General features: G+C 35.4%; 3 protein-coding genes and 1 pseudogene across 3 annotated transcripts; 3 read left to right on the top strand and 1 right to left on the bottom strand.

The window, feature by feature from the left end:
* The first annotated feature begins 700 nt into the window (after positions 1-700).
* On the top strand, positions 701-2,835 carry LOC146899131 (RING/FYVE/PHD zinc finger superfamily protein). Its single transcript, XM_085738568.1, has 2 exons — positions 701-1,950; positions 2,542-2,835. Exons 1-2 carry the CDS (start codon positions 1,036-1,038, stop codon positions 2,590-2,592), a joined length of 966 nt encoding a protein of 321 aa, XP_085594694.1. The 5' UTR covers positions 701-1,035; the 3' UTR covers positions 2,593-2,835.
* Positions 2,836-6,458: 3,623 nt separating this feature from the next.
* LOC146899130 (kunitz type trypsin inhibitor 106) lies at positions 6,459-7,296 on the top strand. The gene has a single exon (XM_085738573.1). It carries the CDS (start codon positions 6,657-6,659, stop codon positions 7,269-7,271), a length of 615 nt encoding a protein of 204 aa, XP_085594699.1. The 5' UTR covers positions 6,459-6,656; the 3' UTR covers positions 7,272-7,296.
* A 5,332-nt stretch (positions 7,297-12,628) lies between these two features.
* On the top strand, positions 12,629-13,024 carry LOC146899129 (kunitz type trypsin inhibitor 111-like). Its single transcript, XM_085736693.1, has one exon. The coding sequence runs from the start codon at positions 12,629-12,631 to the stop codon at positions 13,022-13,024; it is 396 nt and encodes a 131-aa protein (XP_085592819.1).
* A 1,343-nt stretch (positions 13,025-14,367) lies between these two features.
* LOC146899128 (uncharacterized) lies at positions 14,368-17,380 on the bottom strand (annotated as a pseudogene).
* Between the last annotated feature and the right edge of the window lie 2,697 nt (positions 17,381-20,077).

The raw sequence follows: 20,077 nt of genomic DNA, 5'->3' as shown, positions 1-20,077 counted from the left end.
TGGCCTGCAGCCTGTCATAAGCTTAATTTTTAGGCCTAAGCCTAGCTTATTGAAAGCTTGATATTGTCTGTTGGTCTATTTATGCTTGAGACGTACACCCTCCGGTCACTATTATAAGCAAAAATCTACATTTTAGATTCATTCATTTAATGATGCACATGGTCTTTATTATAGACCACATACATCATTAAATGAATGAACCTAAAATGTAGTTTTTTGCTTATATTAGTGACCGGAGGGTGTATCTTCTTAATTTGAAGTTTATATCATTCACGAAGGTTGTCTGACATCAAGGAAAAGGAGTTCAAAAACGTAAAGTAAACGAAAGTTATAAGTTGTATCTCCTATTTGATCGCAAGAGAGTGAAAATGACCGTATTTGATGGTATGATTGTGATGAATTACCCTAAAATCGTCCAAAAATCACAAAGTTTTAGAGAAGATCGAGGTTGATTGCAAAAGTGGAAATGATGAGCACAACACACTATTTCTAACATTTAAACCATCCATTTGAGATAACTCCCGAAACTCATTGAACGGGAGATAGCTCCATAACGGTTTGGATCGTATCTCCCAAATTGTATTAACAGAATTTGAGGGAGCTTGTGAGCTTGGGAGTTGAGGTCTTGAGGATGGGGGATGGGGTTCAAAAAGCAATCTTCTTCGAATCAACAAAGCCCATGTCGGTTTCCAAAGTCAGCAGATCGGATCTGCCGCTTGAATTCAACAAACCGCGCGGGTTCGAAAATCCAAACTCCAAACGACAACACTTTTACTTTCCCGCCTTATTATTTTTCACTCAAAATTTTTTCATTTTCATTTTTCCAATTTCTCCCTCCAGTTTTTTCCTTTTTCATTTTCCATTTTCCAATTCCTTCCCACTCGTTTTCCTCTCCCTCCCAATTTCAATTCAAATTCCCGCAAAACCAAAAAAACTTTCCTTTCTTAATCAAAATCATATTCCTTAATAACCTCAAATCCTTCACCCGAAAACCTCACTCTCAGATCTCAACCTTAAACCAAAAACAATCCAAACATGGATTTCACCAAAAACATCACCGACCTACCTCCCAACAAACGACTAAGATTCATTTACCAGCAACAACAGCAGGAAGAACAAGATCTTAGTCATTGTTCACTCTTACCCACCAAAAAACGCAAAGAATCTCGTAACTCATCACTTTTTCACACCCCACCTTCATCACCAACACCCCCACCATCTACTTATTCTCTACCCACCAAAAAAAGAATAACCGCCCTTCAACCCCACCTTCACCACCAAAACAACATCCCAACCGACGCTGTTCCACTCATCGACCTTAACGTCGAATACAATCCTTCTCTCCCCTCACCCACCCCAATCGAAAAACAATCTAAAAAACAGGACATTGAATTTGAAGTCGATGACGATGGAATTTTATGCTGTGTCTGCCATAGCACAGACGCTAATGCAGAGGACCCAATAGTTTTCTGCGATGGTTGTAACTTAATGGTTCATGCTTCTTGCTATGGCAACCCTCTGGTGAAACAGATCCCAGAGGGTGATTGGTTTTGTGATCAGTGTCGTTTTAAAAACGACACTGATACTGACACCGATTCAATTCGTTGCTCCCTCTGTCCTACGAAAGAGGGAGCAATGAAACAAACAACAGATGGAAAGTGGGCCCATCTTGTTTGTGCTTTACTTGTGCCTGAAGTGTTTTTTGTGGATCCAGAAGGGAGAGAAGGGATCGATTGTTCTAAGATTCCACAGAAGAGGTGGTTGGAGAAGTGTTATGTATGTGGGTGTTGTGATGGATGTGCTTTGGTTTGTTCTGAACAGAAGTGTGGTTTGGGTTTTCATATTACTTGTGGAATCAAAGAGGATCTTTGTATTGAGTATAAGGAAGGGAAGAAAGGTGCTACTGTTGTTGCTGGTTTCTGTAAAACCCACTCTCAGATCTGGGAAAAGGTAACATTTTCTTTGATAGATTTATTTTATTTTTTAATTAATAATAATTATATTAGTTTTTTAATTAACAATTGTATAGTAGTTTTTTCATTATTCATTGAGTTTCTTAAGAATATTTATTTTTTGGAGCAAGATCTATATTTTTGATGACTGAATCAATTATTATTAATATGACTTTGTATTGTCTTTCATCAGCAAAACTGTTCACATATATTATAAAAAATGAGCATTTCTGTTTGTAAAAAAAAAAAAAAAAAATTATAAAGTGATTAAATTTTGATATATTTTTAATTTATAAAGTGATTAAATTTTGATATATTTTTACTATATATTTTTGATAATTTGAGCTGTTAAGTTTCACATCATTATATGCATTGTAATTAAATATGATAAGCTAAAAATGCTGTCAATGACTAAATTTTATCTGGTTTTAAGGAATTTTATTCATCAAAATTATTTTATAAACTAATTCAATTTTTTTGCAATAGTATAAACATGAGAATTGTTGTTAGTGAATTATTGAAGGCTAACTTTTTTGGCTTGGTAGATTTGTATTTTATGAGCAAGTTTAATTTGATTTTATTGGTGCAGAACAAGGGATCCGGGAAATACAAAATTGTTGCGGTTGAAGATAAAGAATAGCAAGATTGGTAGCTAAGGTCTTTTAATTCTGTTGATTTTCTTAGGGAATTCCACAGTTGGTTACTATAGGAGTTCATTTGAGTTTGTTTTAGCTTTTACTTAGCTTTTTTTAGTGTAGTCTTCTTCGGATGAAGACAGATTACAACAGTACTTATGTTACTTTTGCTTTTGGTGGAAACATCATTTATTTTACTTGAGATTGGAATTGAACAATAACATTTGAATGGAGACAATAGTTTATAATTTTACGATATAGCATTATGCTTACTTGTCACTGTCAATTGGTTTTATTGAAGTTTGATGGCTGCAAATGTGAAAATCATGCTCATTCTAGTGGTTAAAATATCGATTAATTGCTCTGTGGACTAATTGTGATCGCTTGATCACTGCAACACGTTTATGCATGCCTCTGCATTTCTCCCCCTAACCAGGTAGGGAACTCGATACTAGTTTGAGTTTCTTCAAATTGTTTTGGATGTAAATTTACATGAACCTCTCCTAAATGTACCATGATTAATGGATGCATTCAATCTTGTTGAAAATCGCAATGATATTATCATATCACCTAGTACATTATTTTTCGCATTGTCTTATAGGTTTTTCAAACATTATTTCATCCATGTTGAACTCATTTTTTTAGAGGAAACATACCTAAGCATTGGCTGCAATGGTGATGGATGAGCACAATACCAACTGCAATCCTCACCGATGAGTTATGACATTGACAAGTACCCTCATCTCTGCTATAAAAAACAAGAAGCGAAGGGTATGGAGACTGTTGTTTTCAAATTAATTCTTTTAATGAGTGCTTTAAAGGTTCTGAGATTCCATCCCTTAGCCACAATCTGTGATCCAAGTACAGGTAGAAGTCATAGTTGTCAATCTTGTAAGTATTTCAGTTACCGCGACTTAAAACAATCACAAACATAGTGGATGAAATTTTCATTTACCTAGTACCACATTTGTTTTTGAATTACTAACCTTAGTAAATAGTTGCTAGAAGTGTTGGTGGAGGGAGTTCAACCCTTAACCCCTTACTTCTAACATCCTTATCATTCCTCAGCACAGTTGGCAAACATGGAAATGAGAAATACTTATGTGATCATACATGAAAGAAGTAGGAACAACATCATGACATGCAAGTCAAACAAACACTGAATTTAGTTAAAAGTTGATTTGTTTTCTTATTTTCAAGAGTATAGTTCTAAGGGTCTTAGTGATGAGGTTGGCTAACAAATAAAGGTTGAGGGAATGAAAACAGAACTTGAACAAGACTGTATTGACACTCTCCCCAAAATCCAAGTGCATGAAAACAGTCATTTTTGTGTATATATGCTGCATTGATACGACCCCTTTTGATCAAGGATCAAGCTCCGAAAAGTTAAGAGACGAGTAGAGAAAAGGTAAGAAATATATTGGTTAATTACACCACTCCCTGCACAAACAACAACCTTGTCCTCAAAGAAACCAGTTGTATCTTGACTACTATAAACCGTTTGAGTGTTGCAGATCAAGCCATGACCCAATAAATGGTACTACTAACTCCACCTAAATTAAAAACTGTTTTAACTCTCCGATAGTTGCCTTGCCTTCTAACGCCAATTCTCAACTAGTTGGTAGCATTCAGTTTTACCAGTTATGCACACACACATGAATGCTAGAAAGAAGAGAATGGTATCACTGCTCAAAGCAAGAAAGTAACAAATAATATCACTCTCCAACTCATTTGAATGTTGAGACGTTATATTTCCAAGCATCACATGGTCATACAATTGTAGGCAAGAAGCAGAGCACCCCAAACAAACACCAACATTGGGTTGCACTGGAGTACTTTTTAGGAACATAAATGCTTTAAACCATGATTTTGTAATTTGAAGACACAAAGGCTTCTATCTTTCATTGAGGTAACACACCGGTTTTTTCCATCAACCAATCAAACATGATTATTGGTAATATTTGAATTCCAGTGTAAGTGGGTAAATTACTCCAATTTCCGTCTCGAAGCATATATCCAAAAAACCTAAATGCAGTAGGTGTTTTCCATGTATTCCACATTCAAAGATCTTTGCAAAGTACACTACCAAATTCTTCTTCATTAGGCCATGAAATAGCTTATATTCATTGTCAATGCTGCCAAACTTTGTACACTAGTCAAGTAGTGCAATGACCAAATCATCATCGAGCACTATTCCATACAGTTATGTGTGAATCAATCGAACGCCAATGTGCTAGACCCGGGGGCAGATTTCCTGCTGTAACAGCAGGTGCTGTAATGCATGTGAGCCATTTGATCAGATTTTAGTGGCTGAAATCAAAGTGTGTGAAAACTGACAGAACAATATAAACCGTTGGATCAATGTTCAATGGCTGAGATCGACCACTGCGTGAAACTGCGTGAAGCAGTTACAGCAGGGGATCCAGGTCCTGCTAGACCCCATAGCTGTAAACATGCTGATGTAACAGACTATCAATTACCAATGTTGTCTGGTTGTCTGAATGCAAAAAGATGTCATAGTTTTACAGTTTTTGACAATTGACATATAATCTAAGAAATTAAGGAGATACTACATTTGTGGTTTAACAAATTAAAGGGTTCAATTTCCATCCATTATTAGTTTATGACACTACAAAGCCAAATTAGACCACACCAATTAGGCCTCATCAGAACAAGCAATTTAAGAAAAACAAAATCAACACAAGCACGCTACTGCTAATAATGTCTGCAACAACACAACGAACCAACATATATCCTCACCAAAGCCTTATCACCTCAACAACACCCCCACCTATGTTACCAATTAGGAAACCACCAACCAGCTACACAAGAGAGACCAATATTTTGCAGCACATCAACCATGATTGTAAATTTACAAGTGATCATGATAAAAGTCCAACGTTTAGCGGTGTAAAAACTCTTTACACTAACGGTGTAGTAAATTAAAATTAAAATTAAATGGCTGACTTTGTGTTCTCCGTAAATGATTGAAATCAATGTATTCTAAGACATTAACTGATTACAGCTAAAAGAGTTGAAGAATTTAAAGTTCAGAATATAAATACTAAAATACTAACATTTGTCATTTAAATAGAAAAAAAAAATGTAGTAAGAGAGCGACAAACTTTTTAATTTTTTTTTTGTTATGTAAAAAGAGTGTGACAACATGCGAAGAACATGTGTTAAAAAAAAAAATATAGAACACAAACAGTGTCTTTTCTTTTCTTCAATTCAGCTTATACTCTGATAAATTAAGAATATTCGAATATGGTTCTACAGAACGGATTAATTTGACATATTTTTAGGGCACTCTTTCCATGCAAGAAACACATCATTTTTGTCAATCTATTTTTTTCGATAGAAGGGAGGGAAATGAAGAAGACAAAAGTGTTTGTCTGTTTCATTGGACGATTCATACTAGGGAAAATTCGTCATTGTCTCTTGTCCACATTTCCATCAAAATTCCGTAATCCAAACAAAGTAATTAACAAGATGCTTATTCTTGACATAGTTAATCTCGATAGCATTGTTTGTTCCTAAAAGGTACTCTCTTGGTTTCAAAACATGTTTTGTTTTACATTCAATATGTCTCATGATAAATACCATATTTATAAAAATAAATTATCTCAAAAGAGTGTCACTTTCAAATGAGTAAACAACATTATATAGACAATGGGGGTAAAAAACATTTCTCAAAATTTGTGTAGTTTTATATTTTGAATACAACATTAGTTACTTTATTCAAATTATATCTCAAATCAATATTGTTTCTATATCTTAAAAAATATAATATAAAATTTCTTATGATTAATATCATATAAGTATTTAACAACTACAATACAATATTGTTAAAATTTTACAATAATTTTTTTAGAACAATCATTGATTTATATTATAATTACATTTTTCAGTCTATATAAAAATTACAAACTTTAAGTGCATGTATCACAGTTCTATAAATACTTAGCCTAGTAACATAAAAAAGCACATCATTGTAACAAAACCCAGAAAGCCATTGAGTGTAAGCCAAGTTATTACATTACAAGTTACAACTAACAAATAATAAACCATGTCAATGAGATTATCTACTAGAACCCTCATAATTCTTGCTCATGTATGTCTCTTTATAACCACAACAACAATAGCCCAGTTTGTCTTCGACACAGTCGGAGAACCAGTTGAAGGCGACGAGGAATATTTTATCCGTCCAGTTATCACAAACAAAGGAGGACGTTCCACTATGATCAGCAGAAATGAATCATGCCCTTTACATGTTGGTCTTGAGAACACTGGCTTAGGACACGGTCTGGTTGTGAAATTCACACCTTTTGCTCCCCATCACGACTTCGACGATGTTAGGGTTAACAGAGACTTAAGAATAACATTCCAAGCTTCATCAAGTTGTGTACAATCAACAGAATGGAGATTGGGTGAAAAAGATACTAAGAGTGGAAGAAGGTTGATTATCACTGGAAGAGATAGTGCTACTAATGGATCATATGGTAACTTCTTTAGGATTGTAGAGACCCCACTTGAAGGTATGTATAATATACAGTGGTGTCCTACAGAGGTATGTCCTAGTTGTAGATTTGAATGTGGAACTGTTGATATGCTGAATGAGAATGGTAAGATTTTGCTGGCCCTTGATGGTGGTCCCCTCCCTCTTGTTTTCCAGAAAGAATAATTTTTAATTTATAGGTACCCTTTGTTTTTATTTACAATGGAGCTATATATTGTTCATTTCAGTTAATAAAATTGGAAGAGATATTACATGTACTTTGTTCTTGATTCATATAATTAATAAAGCTCTAAAAGTTTGTGTAGAATTTTTATATTATGTATTTGAAGAATTCATCATCACTGTGTTATATTTTTAGTTCCTCTGGTGGATGTTTTCATATGATTGAACTCATTGAAGAATTTAGGAAGGGGAGATGAAAATGATAGATTCTGTAATTCAGGGCCGTCTTAACACTATTGAGACCTAAGCACCAAGATAAATGTTGTAAAAGTTGCGAAGAACATGACATCCTTTTGTCAAGTAAATGCTTCCATTGTTCCTTGAACCAAGACCTCAAACTCGTTGTTATTTGGATCCAACAAAGTTGCATAACGATCAATCGGATCACCAAAATCATGACCAAACATACTAGGCTGCATAACAGTACCCTGCAAGAGCAAATATATTTGAATTTAAAATAGGGTTAAATATGTTTTTGGTCCCTATAAATATACCAACTTTTCATTTTAGTCCCTCTAAAATTTTCCTTCAACTTTTAGTCCCTATAAAATTTTCAATCACTACTTTTGGTCCCTATTTTAAAGTAAACTCATATGTAGAAATCATATTTTTAAATCAAATTTTGCAGAAAAATGTATAATATTATAAGGATCTCTCCCAAAAATAGTTAGAATTTTTGACCAAAACATGAATTTAATATGAATTTTTATATTTTTGGCGGTAAAAAATTCATATTTAATTCATGTTTTGTTAAAAAATTCTAATTATTTTTGGGAGTGATTTTTACAATATTCTATACATTTCTGCACAATTTCATTAAAAAATACAAAAAATTACTTAAAAATAGAGACCAAAAGTAGTGATTGAAAATTTTATAGGGACTAAAAGTTGAAGGAAAATTTTAGAGGGACTAAAACGAAAAGTTAGTATATTTATAGGGACCAAAAACATATTTAACCCTTTAAAATATAAGAAAAAAATTAGACGTAAGCCAAAAATATGGTAAATGATTTACACAAAATTCACATAAGCAACATCAAACTCTGCAATATGTCCTATATTTCACCCGCAATTCATTGATAATCTTATCCGATTCGGATACAGGATTCATATCCAAGGGTGCTGATACAAAAACAAAACAAAAAGTAAGCAACACATATTCTGTTCTAGACCGGCTAAGAGCCAATAAGATAAGGCTCAAACACGGTGAAGGATTACGCCCTCTTTTCTCACTTGCATCCATAATATCGATAAAATCACCGAAGATACACCACGGTAAATTAGACTGATGAGATAATTGACGTAACATGTCCCAAGAAGCACGTCTACGACTACCATTAGGATACCCATAGTAGTCTGTTAACCGCCAAGGACCTTTTTTAGGATCAATAACATGAACAGAAATGTGATTGAGAGTAATCTAAAATTTGACAATTTGTAGACGAATTCAAAAAATAAAAAGCAAAACCACCACTTCTACCAAACACAGTCAACAACAACAACAACAACAACAACCAAGCCTTATCCCACTAAGTGGGGTCGGCTACATGGATCAAATGACGCCATAGTGTTCTATCAAAAACCATATTTGGATCCAACTCATTGACCTCTAAATCTATTCTAATGGTTTCTCGAATGGTTTTCTTAGGTCTTTCTCTACCTCTTTTAACCCGACTCTCCTCCATTTGATCTACTCTTCTTACAACGGCATCTACGGGTCTTCTCTCTACATGTCCAAACCATCTAAGCCTATTTTCTACCAACTTTTCTACTATAGATGCTACCCCCACTCTCTCTCTGATGGTGTCATTCCTAATCCTGTTCTGTATAGTCTTGCCACTCATCCATCGCAACATCCTCATCTCCGCTACACTTACTTTACTCTCGTGTTGGCTCTTAACCGCCCAACACTCCGTACCATACAACATTGTCGGTCTGACCGCTATCCGATAGAACTTTCCTTTCAGCTTAAGTGATACTTTCTTATCGCACAAAACACCTGAGGCTCTTCTCCATTTCAACCACCCACTTGAATACGATGATGTACATAATCTTCTATTTCTCCGTCATTTTGTACTATGGACCCAAGATATTTAAACCGTGTAACTTGGGGTATGATATGATCTCCAACTTTCACCTCCAAGGTAGACCCACTTATCCTTTTGCTGAAGTTACATTCCATATACTCCGTCTTGCTTCTACTCAGGTGGAAGACATACGCTTCTAAGGCTTGCCTCCAGGTCTCTAGCCTCTCATTTAACTCCTACCTCGACTCACCAAGCAAGACTACATCATCTGCAAAAAACATACATCTCGGTGCTAACTCTTGGATGTGTTCCGTCAGTACATCCAAAACTAAAGTAAAAAGATAAGGACTTAGGGTTGACCTTTGGTGCAGTCCTATTGTTACGGGAAAATCTACGGTATCCCCATTCCGCGTCCTCACACTAGTCGAAGCTCCCTCATAAATATCCTGGATAGCTCTAATATAGGCAATCCTCACCCCTTTCTTCTCCAGGGCTTTCCACAAAATCTCTCTAGGTACTCTATCATACGCCTTCTCCAAATCAATGAAAACTAAGTGTAAGTCTTTTTTATCCGTCCGATATCGCTCCATCACGCGTCGAAGTAAGTAGATCGCTTCCATAGTCGACCTCCCAGGCATAAAACCAAATTGGTTATCCGTAACGTGAGTCTCTTTTCTTAATCTTCGCTCAATTACCCTTTCCCATAACTTCATGGTATGACTCATTAGCTTAATTCCCCTATAATTCGCGCAATGTTGTATATCCCCCTTGTTCTTGTAGATTGGAATTAAGGTGTTTCTTCTCCACTCGTCTGGCATTTTCTTCGTCCACATAATCTCGTTGAAAAGTTTTGTGAGCCACACAATTTCTCTATCGCCAAGACTTTTCCACACTTCGATTGGTATGTTGTCCGGCCCAACTGCCTTGTCATTCCTCATCCTTTTCAACGCTTCTTTCACCTCGTGCTCCTGGATCCGACGATAATAGTTATAGTTCCGGTCCTCCTCTCTGATGTCTAACATGTTAGAGTCTGGTAAGATCTCGTGTCCTTCATTAAATATGTTGTGGAAATAGAAAAATCAAAACCAAGAAAATAACGTAATTCCTCAATTTTATTGCGGTGGACTAATGTCTCACTAAGAAAGAGGATAGCCGGCTTATAATACCGGAGAAGGTATTTCAAATTAGGAATTGCACTCGGGCTACCAAAACCCCGGCAATTCCAGGATACAAGACTCATTCACCTCGACATGCCCGACCTTCAGGTCATGTCGTTACATTCAGATCAGCATACAAAGGACACATGCGTACCTTTCCACCATAACTACACATGATGAGTAGATTAGGGGAGACACCAGGCGTACAGATTAGGAGAAACCTAAACGTAACGAGAATCAACACACTCACAAGGGAAAACGACGATCGGCGAACGGTAATTTAATGATCATATTTTAAAAATTGAGTTGTCATTTACCAATTAAAAATCATGTCGTTTATTTTAATTGGTTTCCTACATTTTTATAGAAACAATGATGTTACAAACTACACAATATAACTTTCATGCAATGACACCTAATCTTAATCATTGAAAATCATGAAAATGTTTACTATATTGTTGCACCAATTTCTCTTGATCAGAATGAAAGAGGCACTTTTTATGCAGCAAAGCTTTATAATGCTTTGTGTCAGCCCTTTAAAGAGTAGAATAAAAAGGTGCTACATTGTCATCGAGGGCGATTTCAGGACATTTTGGCAAAATCGGAAGTTTAGAGAATTCAAGTAATTATGCGTTTATAAGATATAGCGCATTGCGTCTAAAAAAATCACATTAGTAAACATACATTTGAATTAATCGGTTGACAACATATTAACTTATCCGAACATATAACAAAGATTTTCAAAATAATAGTGTTGTACCCGTGCGAAGCACGGGTTTTTAACTAGTTATCATACGTTTAAGATACAATACCTAGGCTAGAATTTGTCCCAAAATATATATACCTATGACAAAATGCAATGCTAAATTTTTTTGTAATTAGTTATTAGTTTTTTTTTTTTGAGGACAAGTTATTAGTTTTTTCTTTGGATCAAATTAAAATCCTATTATTTATTAACTTACCGACAAAAGGGAAAAAAAATTAGAGACAAAAGTGTCTCTCTTATTAATTTAGATTAACGTAATTAATTAATTGTACGATTCAAACTAGGAAAAAAATTCACCATTTCCACCTTATCAAATTAGCGCGATCAAGCACAGAAGATTGGATAGTTACTTTCTCGTAGTAATATTTTGAAAATTCCCGTAAATTAATTAGTGTAATTGGACTTATGTTCATTCATGAATCATTATACTCTCTCCGTCTCATATTAAGTGTTTCATTTGAATTTTACACGAGTATTAAAAAAATGATTTTGTACCAAAAAAAATGATTAATTGAAGAGCAATTAATAATTTGAAACGAAGAAAATTAGAAAAGAAGATATCTAATTTGAGACGATAAATACGATTGCATAGTAAGTTGATCAGTCTTATAAGCCCTGCCTGCCTTTGGCATTAATTTGAACCATAGTCACATAATTCGTGTAATCAAGGGAGAATTGCGAATTGGTACGTGAGTACCGAATTCGGGTACTTCAGCGTATTGGTACGCACAAACCAGCGAACCAAGAGTACCAAAGCATGGTACCGCTGATTGGTTGAAAAAAAGGTTTAGACTATAAAATGAATCACCATGAGTTGATGGCTGAGTGAAAAGAACAGGAACAAAGAGTGGAGAGTGAGAAACTTGGTAGAAGAAATTAGGTCTGGAACAGTGGTGGCGGCTGTTGTTTGAGCAGATGAGGAAGATGATAAAATTTGGGTTATTGTGGAAATTGGGCTTTTCTCTTGTTGGACCATTTTTTTATATTGGACTTTGCTGCATTTGGGCCAAAGAATTTTGAATTGCTAACTCTGCAGAAAATAATAATATAAGTGTATGACCTAGTGATTTCTTTAAGAAGTAAACTCTTTTCTTTTTTAACTAAACTACTTTTTTTTTTAGAAAATCTATAAATATATTTTTTGTAATTAAAAGTTTTAGTAAAAAAAAATACTTTTTTTTATAGCTCACTGTATTTATTTAGGTATTATTAGTACTACGAACCGGAGCGTACCGAAGCTGTATACCCCTATACGTACCGAATTCTTCTCCTGTCGCGTACCACGAACCCGTACCGCGTACCGGAACGAACCGCGAATTATGCGACTATGATTTGAACAAGCAAACAACCATGTCAACTAGATCCTTCATCATATTCATCCTTGCTAATGTGTGGCTTTTGGTGGTAACAACATCAATAGATCAGTTTGTCATCGACACAAGTGGTGAACCCGTTGAGAATGATGAGGATTACTTCATCAGACCTGTTAACACCGGCAATGGAGGAAGTCTCACTTTGGTCACCAGAAACTCGTGCCCTTTCAATGTTGGTCTTGATCCCGATGCGCCACAAGGTTTTGCTGTGTTATTATCTCCTTTTGTTTCCTATCATGAGGATGACGAGGTGAGGCTTGGCAGAGACTTAAGAGTGATATTCCAAGCAGGCACGAGTTGCGGACAGTCAACAGAATGGAGGTTGGGTGAGAGGCAGTGTCCTTCCCGTTGCGTTCCAAAAAGAATAATCTGAAGGATGGTGAAGTTTACCCAATAAATATGGAGTCATCGTTCATTTAATTACATGTATTCTATCATAGATAGAACAAAGCTTCAAAGATGGTTATGTGTATTGTTGACAAAATTGTTGTGTATTCTTTCTTTCCTAATGAGAAGTTGTTGTCACTTATTTAATTTATTGATTTCGTTGCATACAAGTACTTAAATGAGGTGGATCAACGAAAATTAGCGTTGTATTAGATTTTGAAAAATGCTCGATGGTGCGAAACATTTTCGCAAATATAGCACGAAGCATGTATTTTTTTCTTTTAATTAAATTTATTTTCCAATTAAATTTGTAGCGAGAAAGTTGTGATAAATAATAATAATAAGCTATAATCTTTAAGGTATAAGATACAGTTTTATTTTCCAAAACCGTTGAATTTTAAAATAGGGGGACAATATAAATATATATTGTTACAATATAAAAGTACAAAATTTACACCCGCCAACACAATACGAGCAAATAGACATATGCGGAGCACCCATAAACCGTTAGTTTATTTGTAATAATTTTTTGACAAAAGTTTATTTATAATAATATTAATAATAATTTTTTGGGAGAATAATAAAAATAATAAAGTGTGGATATGTTAGTAACTTGCATTTAATTGTGGGTACATGCTTAGGTGAATAATAAAAACATATGCTTCGCGTGGTTTGTGCGAAATATTTTCGCACCATTTAGCATCACTCTTAGATTTTTGAAGGGAAATATATTTTTTCGGTTATAAAGCTAAACAAAAGAGAAAATAAACAAAACAAAAGGGGAAAATCAAAATCACAAAAACTACTCTCTAGAAAATAAAGTTACTGCTGCGTCTATCTTGAGGAGGTTGAGGAGATCGATGTCCGATGACGCATATGTCAATAGCTCTGTAGGTAACGATTTACCCGCATAAATGTTGTTGGTAACATTTTTCAATAATGACCCATGACTTTTCCCCAGAGTAAAATATGTTAGCCATGATATTGCCATGAGAATTGTTATTAACTACACTTGTGTGGTTAGCCACGATATTCCCTTGAGTAAACGCTTCCCACGACTTTACCATGAGAAATTAGATTACCTACATCTTGATGGGTGCAGATCATCTCCATTTCCTTGGGAAATTGAGATCTCAAGTTTATTGCATATGAGTTTGACACGTGGCGCAATAAAAAAGCAATGGCTAAGATTTATTTTAAAACAAAATCACTAAAAAATTAAACAAAATATTGTTTCAGTTGGGTAGACATGATGTGGTCATATATATAAGTTCCTACAAAATCAAAATGCATTAGAAATCAATGCTCCTAGATGTCATCTCTGTCAGACTCATCATAATGTGAATGACGACGGTGACAACAGGCGGAATCGGCCTGTAAGGAAACTACCTTATTCTACAATAATCAGATGCCTATGGAACTCCGCAACACTTTCTGCTGAAGTTCCTCTTGTTGAAGCTTCTCTGCTCGCCTAAGCTCCTCATGTGTCTTTCGTACCTCTTCCTCTGCCACTTTGGCTCACTCCTCAAGTGTTTCCATCTGTGTCGCCATCTCCTCAGATGAAACTTGGCGGCAACTAATGCAGGAGGGTTTTATTAGTAATTTAGTAGTATTTATTATTTCAGCCTAATTTTCTAGAACTTTATTTTAGGCCCATTAGAGTTTGTTATTTCTCTATTTAAGCTTAACAGTTGTAACCTAAGAGGCAATTTATAACTTTTATTCAATCAATAATATTTTAGATAGTTTTCTCAATTTCTGGTGGATTCCGGAACCCTATTTTCACAAGTTTGTCGCTTGCAAACTTGTTCTTTTCTATCAAGGTTTAGCGCTTGCTAGGCTACGCTTTCGTACTGCGTCAGTTGGTATCAGAGTAGGTTTCTCCTATTCTTTTCCTAACATGATCAGCCATGGGAGATCAACTTATGACGAGGGCAGAGTTTGCCGGCATAACCGTGACTCTTACTACAACATCAAAGCTCTGTCAGATCAAATGGCGGCGTGGACAGGTAAGGTTGACAACAACAACGCCAACAGCAACAACAACAGAAACAATCTGAACAGAGGCGGAGAACCAATTCCGGTTATTAGGGTTCGTAATAACATCCCTACTATTGTTACGTACCGAAAATCAAAACATACCCGTGAATATGATTTGGAATACTATGAGTGTAGATATTACACAAAGTTGAAGGATGATTACTACAAATTTAAAATCTCTGATTCGATATATCGTTGTCCGTTTTGTTACAACAAAGATTACTCCTTGACCAACCTTTTTGAGACATGCTTTCAAAATGGCAGATAACTCGCGTAAGACGGTTAAAGATATTGCTAAACACTCTATTTTGATAACGTATATTCTAAGAATTCTTATGCCGTTGAAAGAGGAGATCGAGGCTGCTCGGACGACCCAAGCGTTGTCGACGTCTGTGGAACCGATCGAAGAACATTCCGTCACCGAACCTGTTGTTAGTATTGAGAAGACTGATGAGCACATGGTTTCACTTTGTGATGGAGCGAATAGGGATGATGAAAAATTAAAGCAAGAAGAAGGGATGAGTATCGATGTTTCTTGTAAAGATGATTGTGCTGAGATTAAAATAATCACTACAGTGACAGAAGATCTCATCATGGAGGATGTAGTAGACATCTATGCAAATACGACTAGACATAATTGCGAAGAGGGCCAAAATTGTTTAGTTTATGATGTTTTGACGCTAAATAATGAACATGAAAATGATACCATCCCTGCTAAGGAAGATTGTGACCCCACCGGTGTCAGTGAAACTTGTTTCAGGAAACTTGTTTTTGATCACTTATCAAGAAAAGGTGATCTTGCTGAAGAAGAAAAGATCACGAAAGAACCTTCAGTTGAACCTTTTGAAACTCGGGATCAAAATGGGTTTAATGATATTCCTCACGGTAAGCTAGGACCATCTGTTGATGATGATAGTGAACTTGTTTATACTTTTAATGGAAAACTGAAGCGACGAACTTTGCCAAGTATCTTTTGTAATGGACGTACATATTTTGTCCAAGCTATGTACCAACAGCTAAGGTTGGATCCCTATGCAGATGACACAAAATTTCAATATGGAGGCACTGAAGGAAAGCATCACCGACTATGAGAAGCCATGCAATTTCTTGATCCACTAGAATACTAACTCATAACTCATATTAAGTCTTCTTTATTCAACATTTGGTTACCATTAACTCCAATTGTGTTTACTGTCCAACAAGTTAGTGAACTTGATGTTAGTGGCACAAGCTCAAACATGTTAATTAAGGTGGGTCAAACATCCTTTCACGATAAATTTCCAGTTCCCTATGCCATCTTTGAGCAATGGGATCACAGTGGTCATTTGGATGTGTTGACACGAGACAGGTCCTCTCTCTGCAAGCAATGGGTTCCAGCCAAATCAATTCAATGGCATAAAGGCAACTGCTATATTTTTCAAATCAAACCATCTTTGCATTTCACTCAATGGGATCCGGGTGGATGTTCTCTTGTTCATTGGAGGAGTTAACATGCATGAGAAGCTCCTTATCAAAATAAGAATTCGGGGTCGAGTTCTTTAGAGGTGGAGGAGACTGATGCAGGAGGGTTTTATTAGTAATTTAGTAGTATTTATCATTTCAGCCTAATTTTCTAGAACTTTATTTTAGGCCCATTAGGGTTTGTTATTTCCCTATTTAAGCTTAACAGATGTAACCTAAGAGGCAACTTATAACTTTTATTCGATCAATAATATTTTAGAGAGTTTTTTCTCAATTTCTGGTGGATTCTGGAACCTTATCTTCACAAGTTTGTCGCTTGCAAACTTGTTCTTTTCTATCTAGGTTTAGTGCATGCTAGCCTACGCTTCCGTACTGCGTCAGCAACCTTTAGATGCAAGAAAGTTTGGGGTGAAACTTGCAACACATGGTCTAGAATGTGAGGACCGATCTCCAGCACCGTAGAGACATCCTCTCCTCGGTTCTTTCCCCTGGCAGATTGAACCCACATATTCAAACGAGCTACAGAGTCAATCGTTTTGCAGCCACTTTCTGAGAACTGATGCAGCTTAGCCTTAAATGTCTCCTAATCAAAATAAAAAACAACGTAAAACTTGTAAATGTTGCATTGCTAATTTTACAGAAAAAAAACATAAACAATTAAAGAATCAAGGATTTAATTTTCCTTACATAAGTATTTTTAGATCTAGGATCAACCCAAGATGAGTCTTTCTTGATAGTGTGAGTTCTCTACCCAACTTTGCTGCCTTTAATCAACATAAAAACAAGTCACACATTAGTTATGGGCCAAACACTTCTTACATCATTTAAAAACTACTCTCATCATTAGTTATAGAGAGTTACTTTTCCCACCCTGTTGCTTTCTCACGCGCCCTGCAAAAACACCAAAATTACCCCTGGTCCGGATTTTATTTTCCGAACCAGATTGTGAGTGATTTCCGAATTTTAAAATCCGGACAATGTCGATATGAAATTTTAGTGTCTTTTTTATGTCAAGGGTCTCTGTTGACCGTTATATAACCCTCGCATAAGTTGCAATGCAATTGCAGGGGTCGTATGAACGGTCAACAATGACCATGACACCACAAACACTCCTACAAAACTTAAAAAATTTTAATAAAATTTGAAGAAAATGAAAGAAAAGAGATGAAGTGAAGAATGAAGGAATTTGGTGAACATGCAAGCCTATTTATAGCCTAAAAAAAGTCCTAGGTAATTTGAAAGTCAAGGAAAATGTGATTGTCATTCAAAACCGTCCAAAATTGCATTAAAACTCCACTAACCGGTCAAACCTTTGGTGAAACGCCACAGTCCAAAATAAACTGAGGGTTTCCGGATTATAAAATCCGGAATGCATGAAGTTTGTCCGGATTATAAAATCCGAACAACATCAGACCTTGTATTATGGAGCGTTTTCGTGGCGAATGGCTTGGAAAAAAAATAAAACAAAGGTACATAACATAAATAAAAACAACATAAGACAAATAAACAGTTAAAAATAACCATAATAACATAAATGATGAATCTTTTGGGAAGGTGTTTCAAGATGATTTCTTTGAGTTAGATCCTGCTGCCTTGCCAAATGACATATTCATCTGACAGGCAGCAAGATCTAACGCATAGCAACCTCTTGATATTTTTGAGTTATCTATCTATCTATCAAGGAGACATCACGGAGTATCTATATATTTTTGAAATCATGTTGAGGATCTTCACCATGCTGGCACATAGAGAGCAATCTATTTTGCGGCAGCATGACAAAGATCCTCAACAAAATGACAAAAAATTTCATGGTTTCTTTGTGTGTTTTTGATGGAAATGAAAATGAAAATCGGAAACACTTATTTACATGGGTTTATGGATGATGTGGACCACATAAACTCTTGATGCAATGTGGATCACACAAAAGAGTCTGATGTTGAAGCTTTCCGGATTTCAAAATCCGAACCACCTATCACCCTATAGAAAGGCCAAGTTTCCCTTTGTTTTGCCCCATGATCATATTTATTTGGATTATATAATCAGGAAACCATGTACATTCCGGATTATATAATCCGGATTGCATCAGAATCATTTGGCCGGTGGTCTGCACCACAAAGAAAACGTTTTTCAATCTTTTTGGACGGTGGTCAAGTAAAAAATATGTGTAAAAAACATGTTTTTACACGTTTTTTGACTGAATTATTGCCTTTCCCACCTTTTTTTACCCTCTCTCCCCTATAAATATGCTTCATTTTCTCAAAAATGGTCACACCTTCTTCTTTCTACTCTTCCTTCTACAACGACGTGTTTCCATCGTTGGCCTTTCATAGAAAGAGGCCTCTTTGGAAATACATCAAGGTTTATATGATCGGTCAACGAGGAAGGGGTTTGTCTGGGTGTCATGTTGGTCTGTCTGGGTCTGATTTTGACCATCATGGTCTCTTGTTCCCTAGAGGCACATGTGCCTTCGCCAACATTGTTTTCTTCTTCCCCTCCCGCCTCTTTCCTCCCCCCTCTTTCCTCTCCACCAGTGGCTGGAGCCACTGGTATAGCTTACCCCCTCCCCCTTTGAAATAGTTTTAGGTTCTTATGTAATACGATTAGAAATAGTTTTAGGTTCTTATGTAAAAAGCTTCAACATTTGTAATGTATTATTCATATATTAATAAAATGACTTTTTTTTAGCTTTGTGTTCTTTTTATTTCTGTTTTATATTTCTATTTGCAGTTATTTTACGAGTTTGAAAGCTTAAAATGAAAAAATTCTGGAAAAAGAACATTTCGTATTTTAAAATCCAAACAAATCTAGAAAATACTAACAATGCAGTTCGTAAAACTAAATCCGAACCAGGGATAATTTTGGAAAAAAATAGGGCATGTGAGAATAACATAAGGTGGAAAAAATAATACTCTTAAGATATGTATTTGAGCATAATTCTGTCATATTTGAGCATTTTATCCTTCATTGAAGCCTGTATATTCTTTAGATATGTATTTGGGCATAATTATTTTTAAATCTCAATCAATTTTTCTTGAATACAGACTCTAGCCCTTTTCAAGTTAAACACAAATTTTCAATTATCAATCAACGAACACCCTATTGTATGCCGGCAACGACGATCCTGTCTTATGAAGTTATGATCAATGGTATACGACACTTGTGATTTTGGCAATTGATTGTTCTTCTGTTAATAGTTGCATAATTGAGATGGAGAGATGTTTTTGTTTTCAAATTGAGATGGAGAGATTATTCATAGAGAATAAGAATTAGAAAGAAAAGAGACTCATAAACTAGGTAAAATATTGTGACTTTTAATATGCAAAAGCAAAAAAACTGACTCTTTATTATTCATAACACTCCATTTCATTATTTTAATTTTAGTGTCTCAATTAGATTATTAACTTACTTTTGACTCATGACTCATCGGTTTAGTTGTTAAAATTATGGATATAATTAATATTTTTTGGTACATGCAGTTGACTGATATTATTTTATATTTCATTTAGTCACGTCATTTATTAGTTTTGACTTTGTAGTA

Source organism: Medicago sativa, chromosome 8 (genome assembly GCF_051527215.1).
Source record: "Medicago sativa cultivar Bolivia chromosome 8, Bolivia_mono, whole genome shotgun sequence".
Taxonomy (NCBI): domain Eukaryota; kingdom Viridiplantae; phylum Streptophyta; class Magnoliopsida; order Fabales; family Fabaceae; genus Medicago; species Medicago sativa.
This window is presented reverse-complemented; position numbering and strand designations above follow the sequence as displayed.

Coding starts and splice junctions, on each gene's coding strand:
- LOC146899131 (XM_085738568.1), top strand. CDS start 1,036: ATGGATTTCACCAAAAACATCACCGACCTACCTCCCAACAAACGACTA. Junction 1,951..2,541: donor ACTCTCAGATCTGGGAAAAG/GTAACATTTTCT, acceptor TTATTGGTGCAG/AACAAGGGATCCGGGAAATA.
- LOC146899130 (XM_085738573.1), top strand. CDS start 6,657: ATGTCAATGAGATTATCTACTAGAACCCTCATAATTCTTGCTCATGTA.
- LOC146899129 (XM_085736693.1), top strand. CDS start 12,629: ATGTCAACTAGATCCTTCATCATATTCATCCTTGCTAATGTGTGGCTT.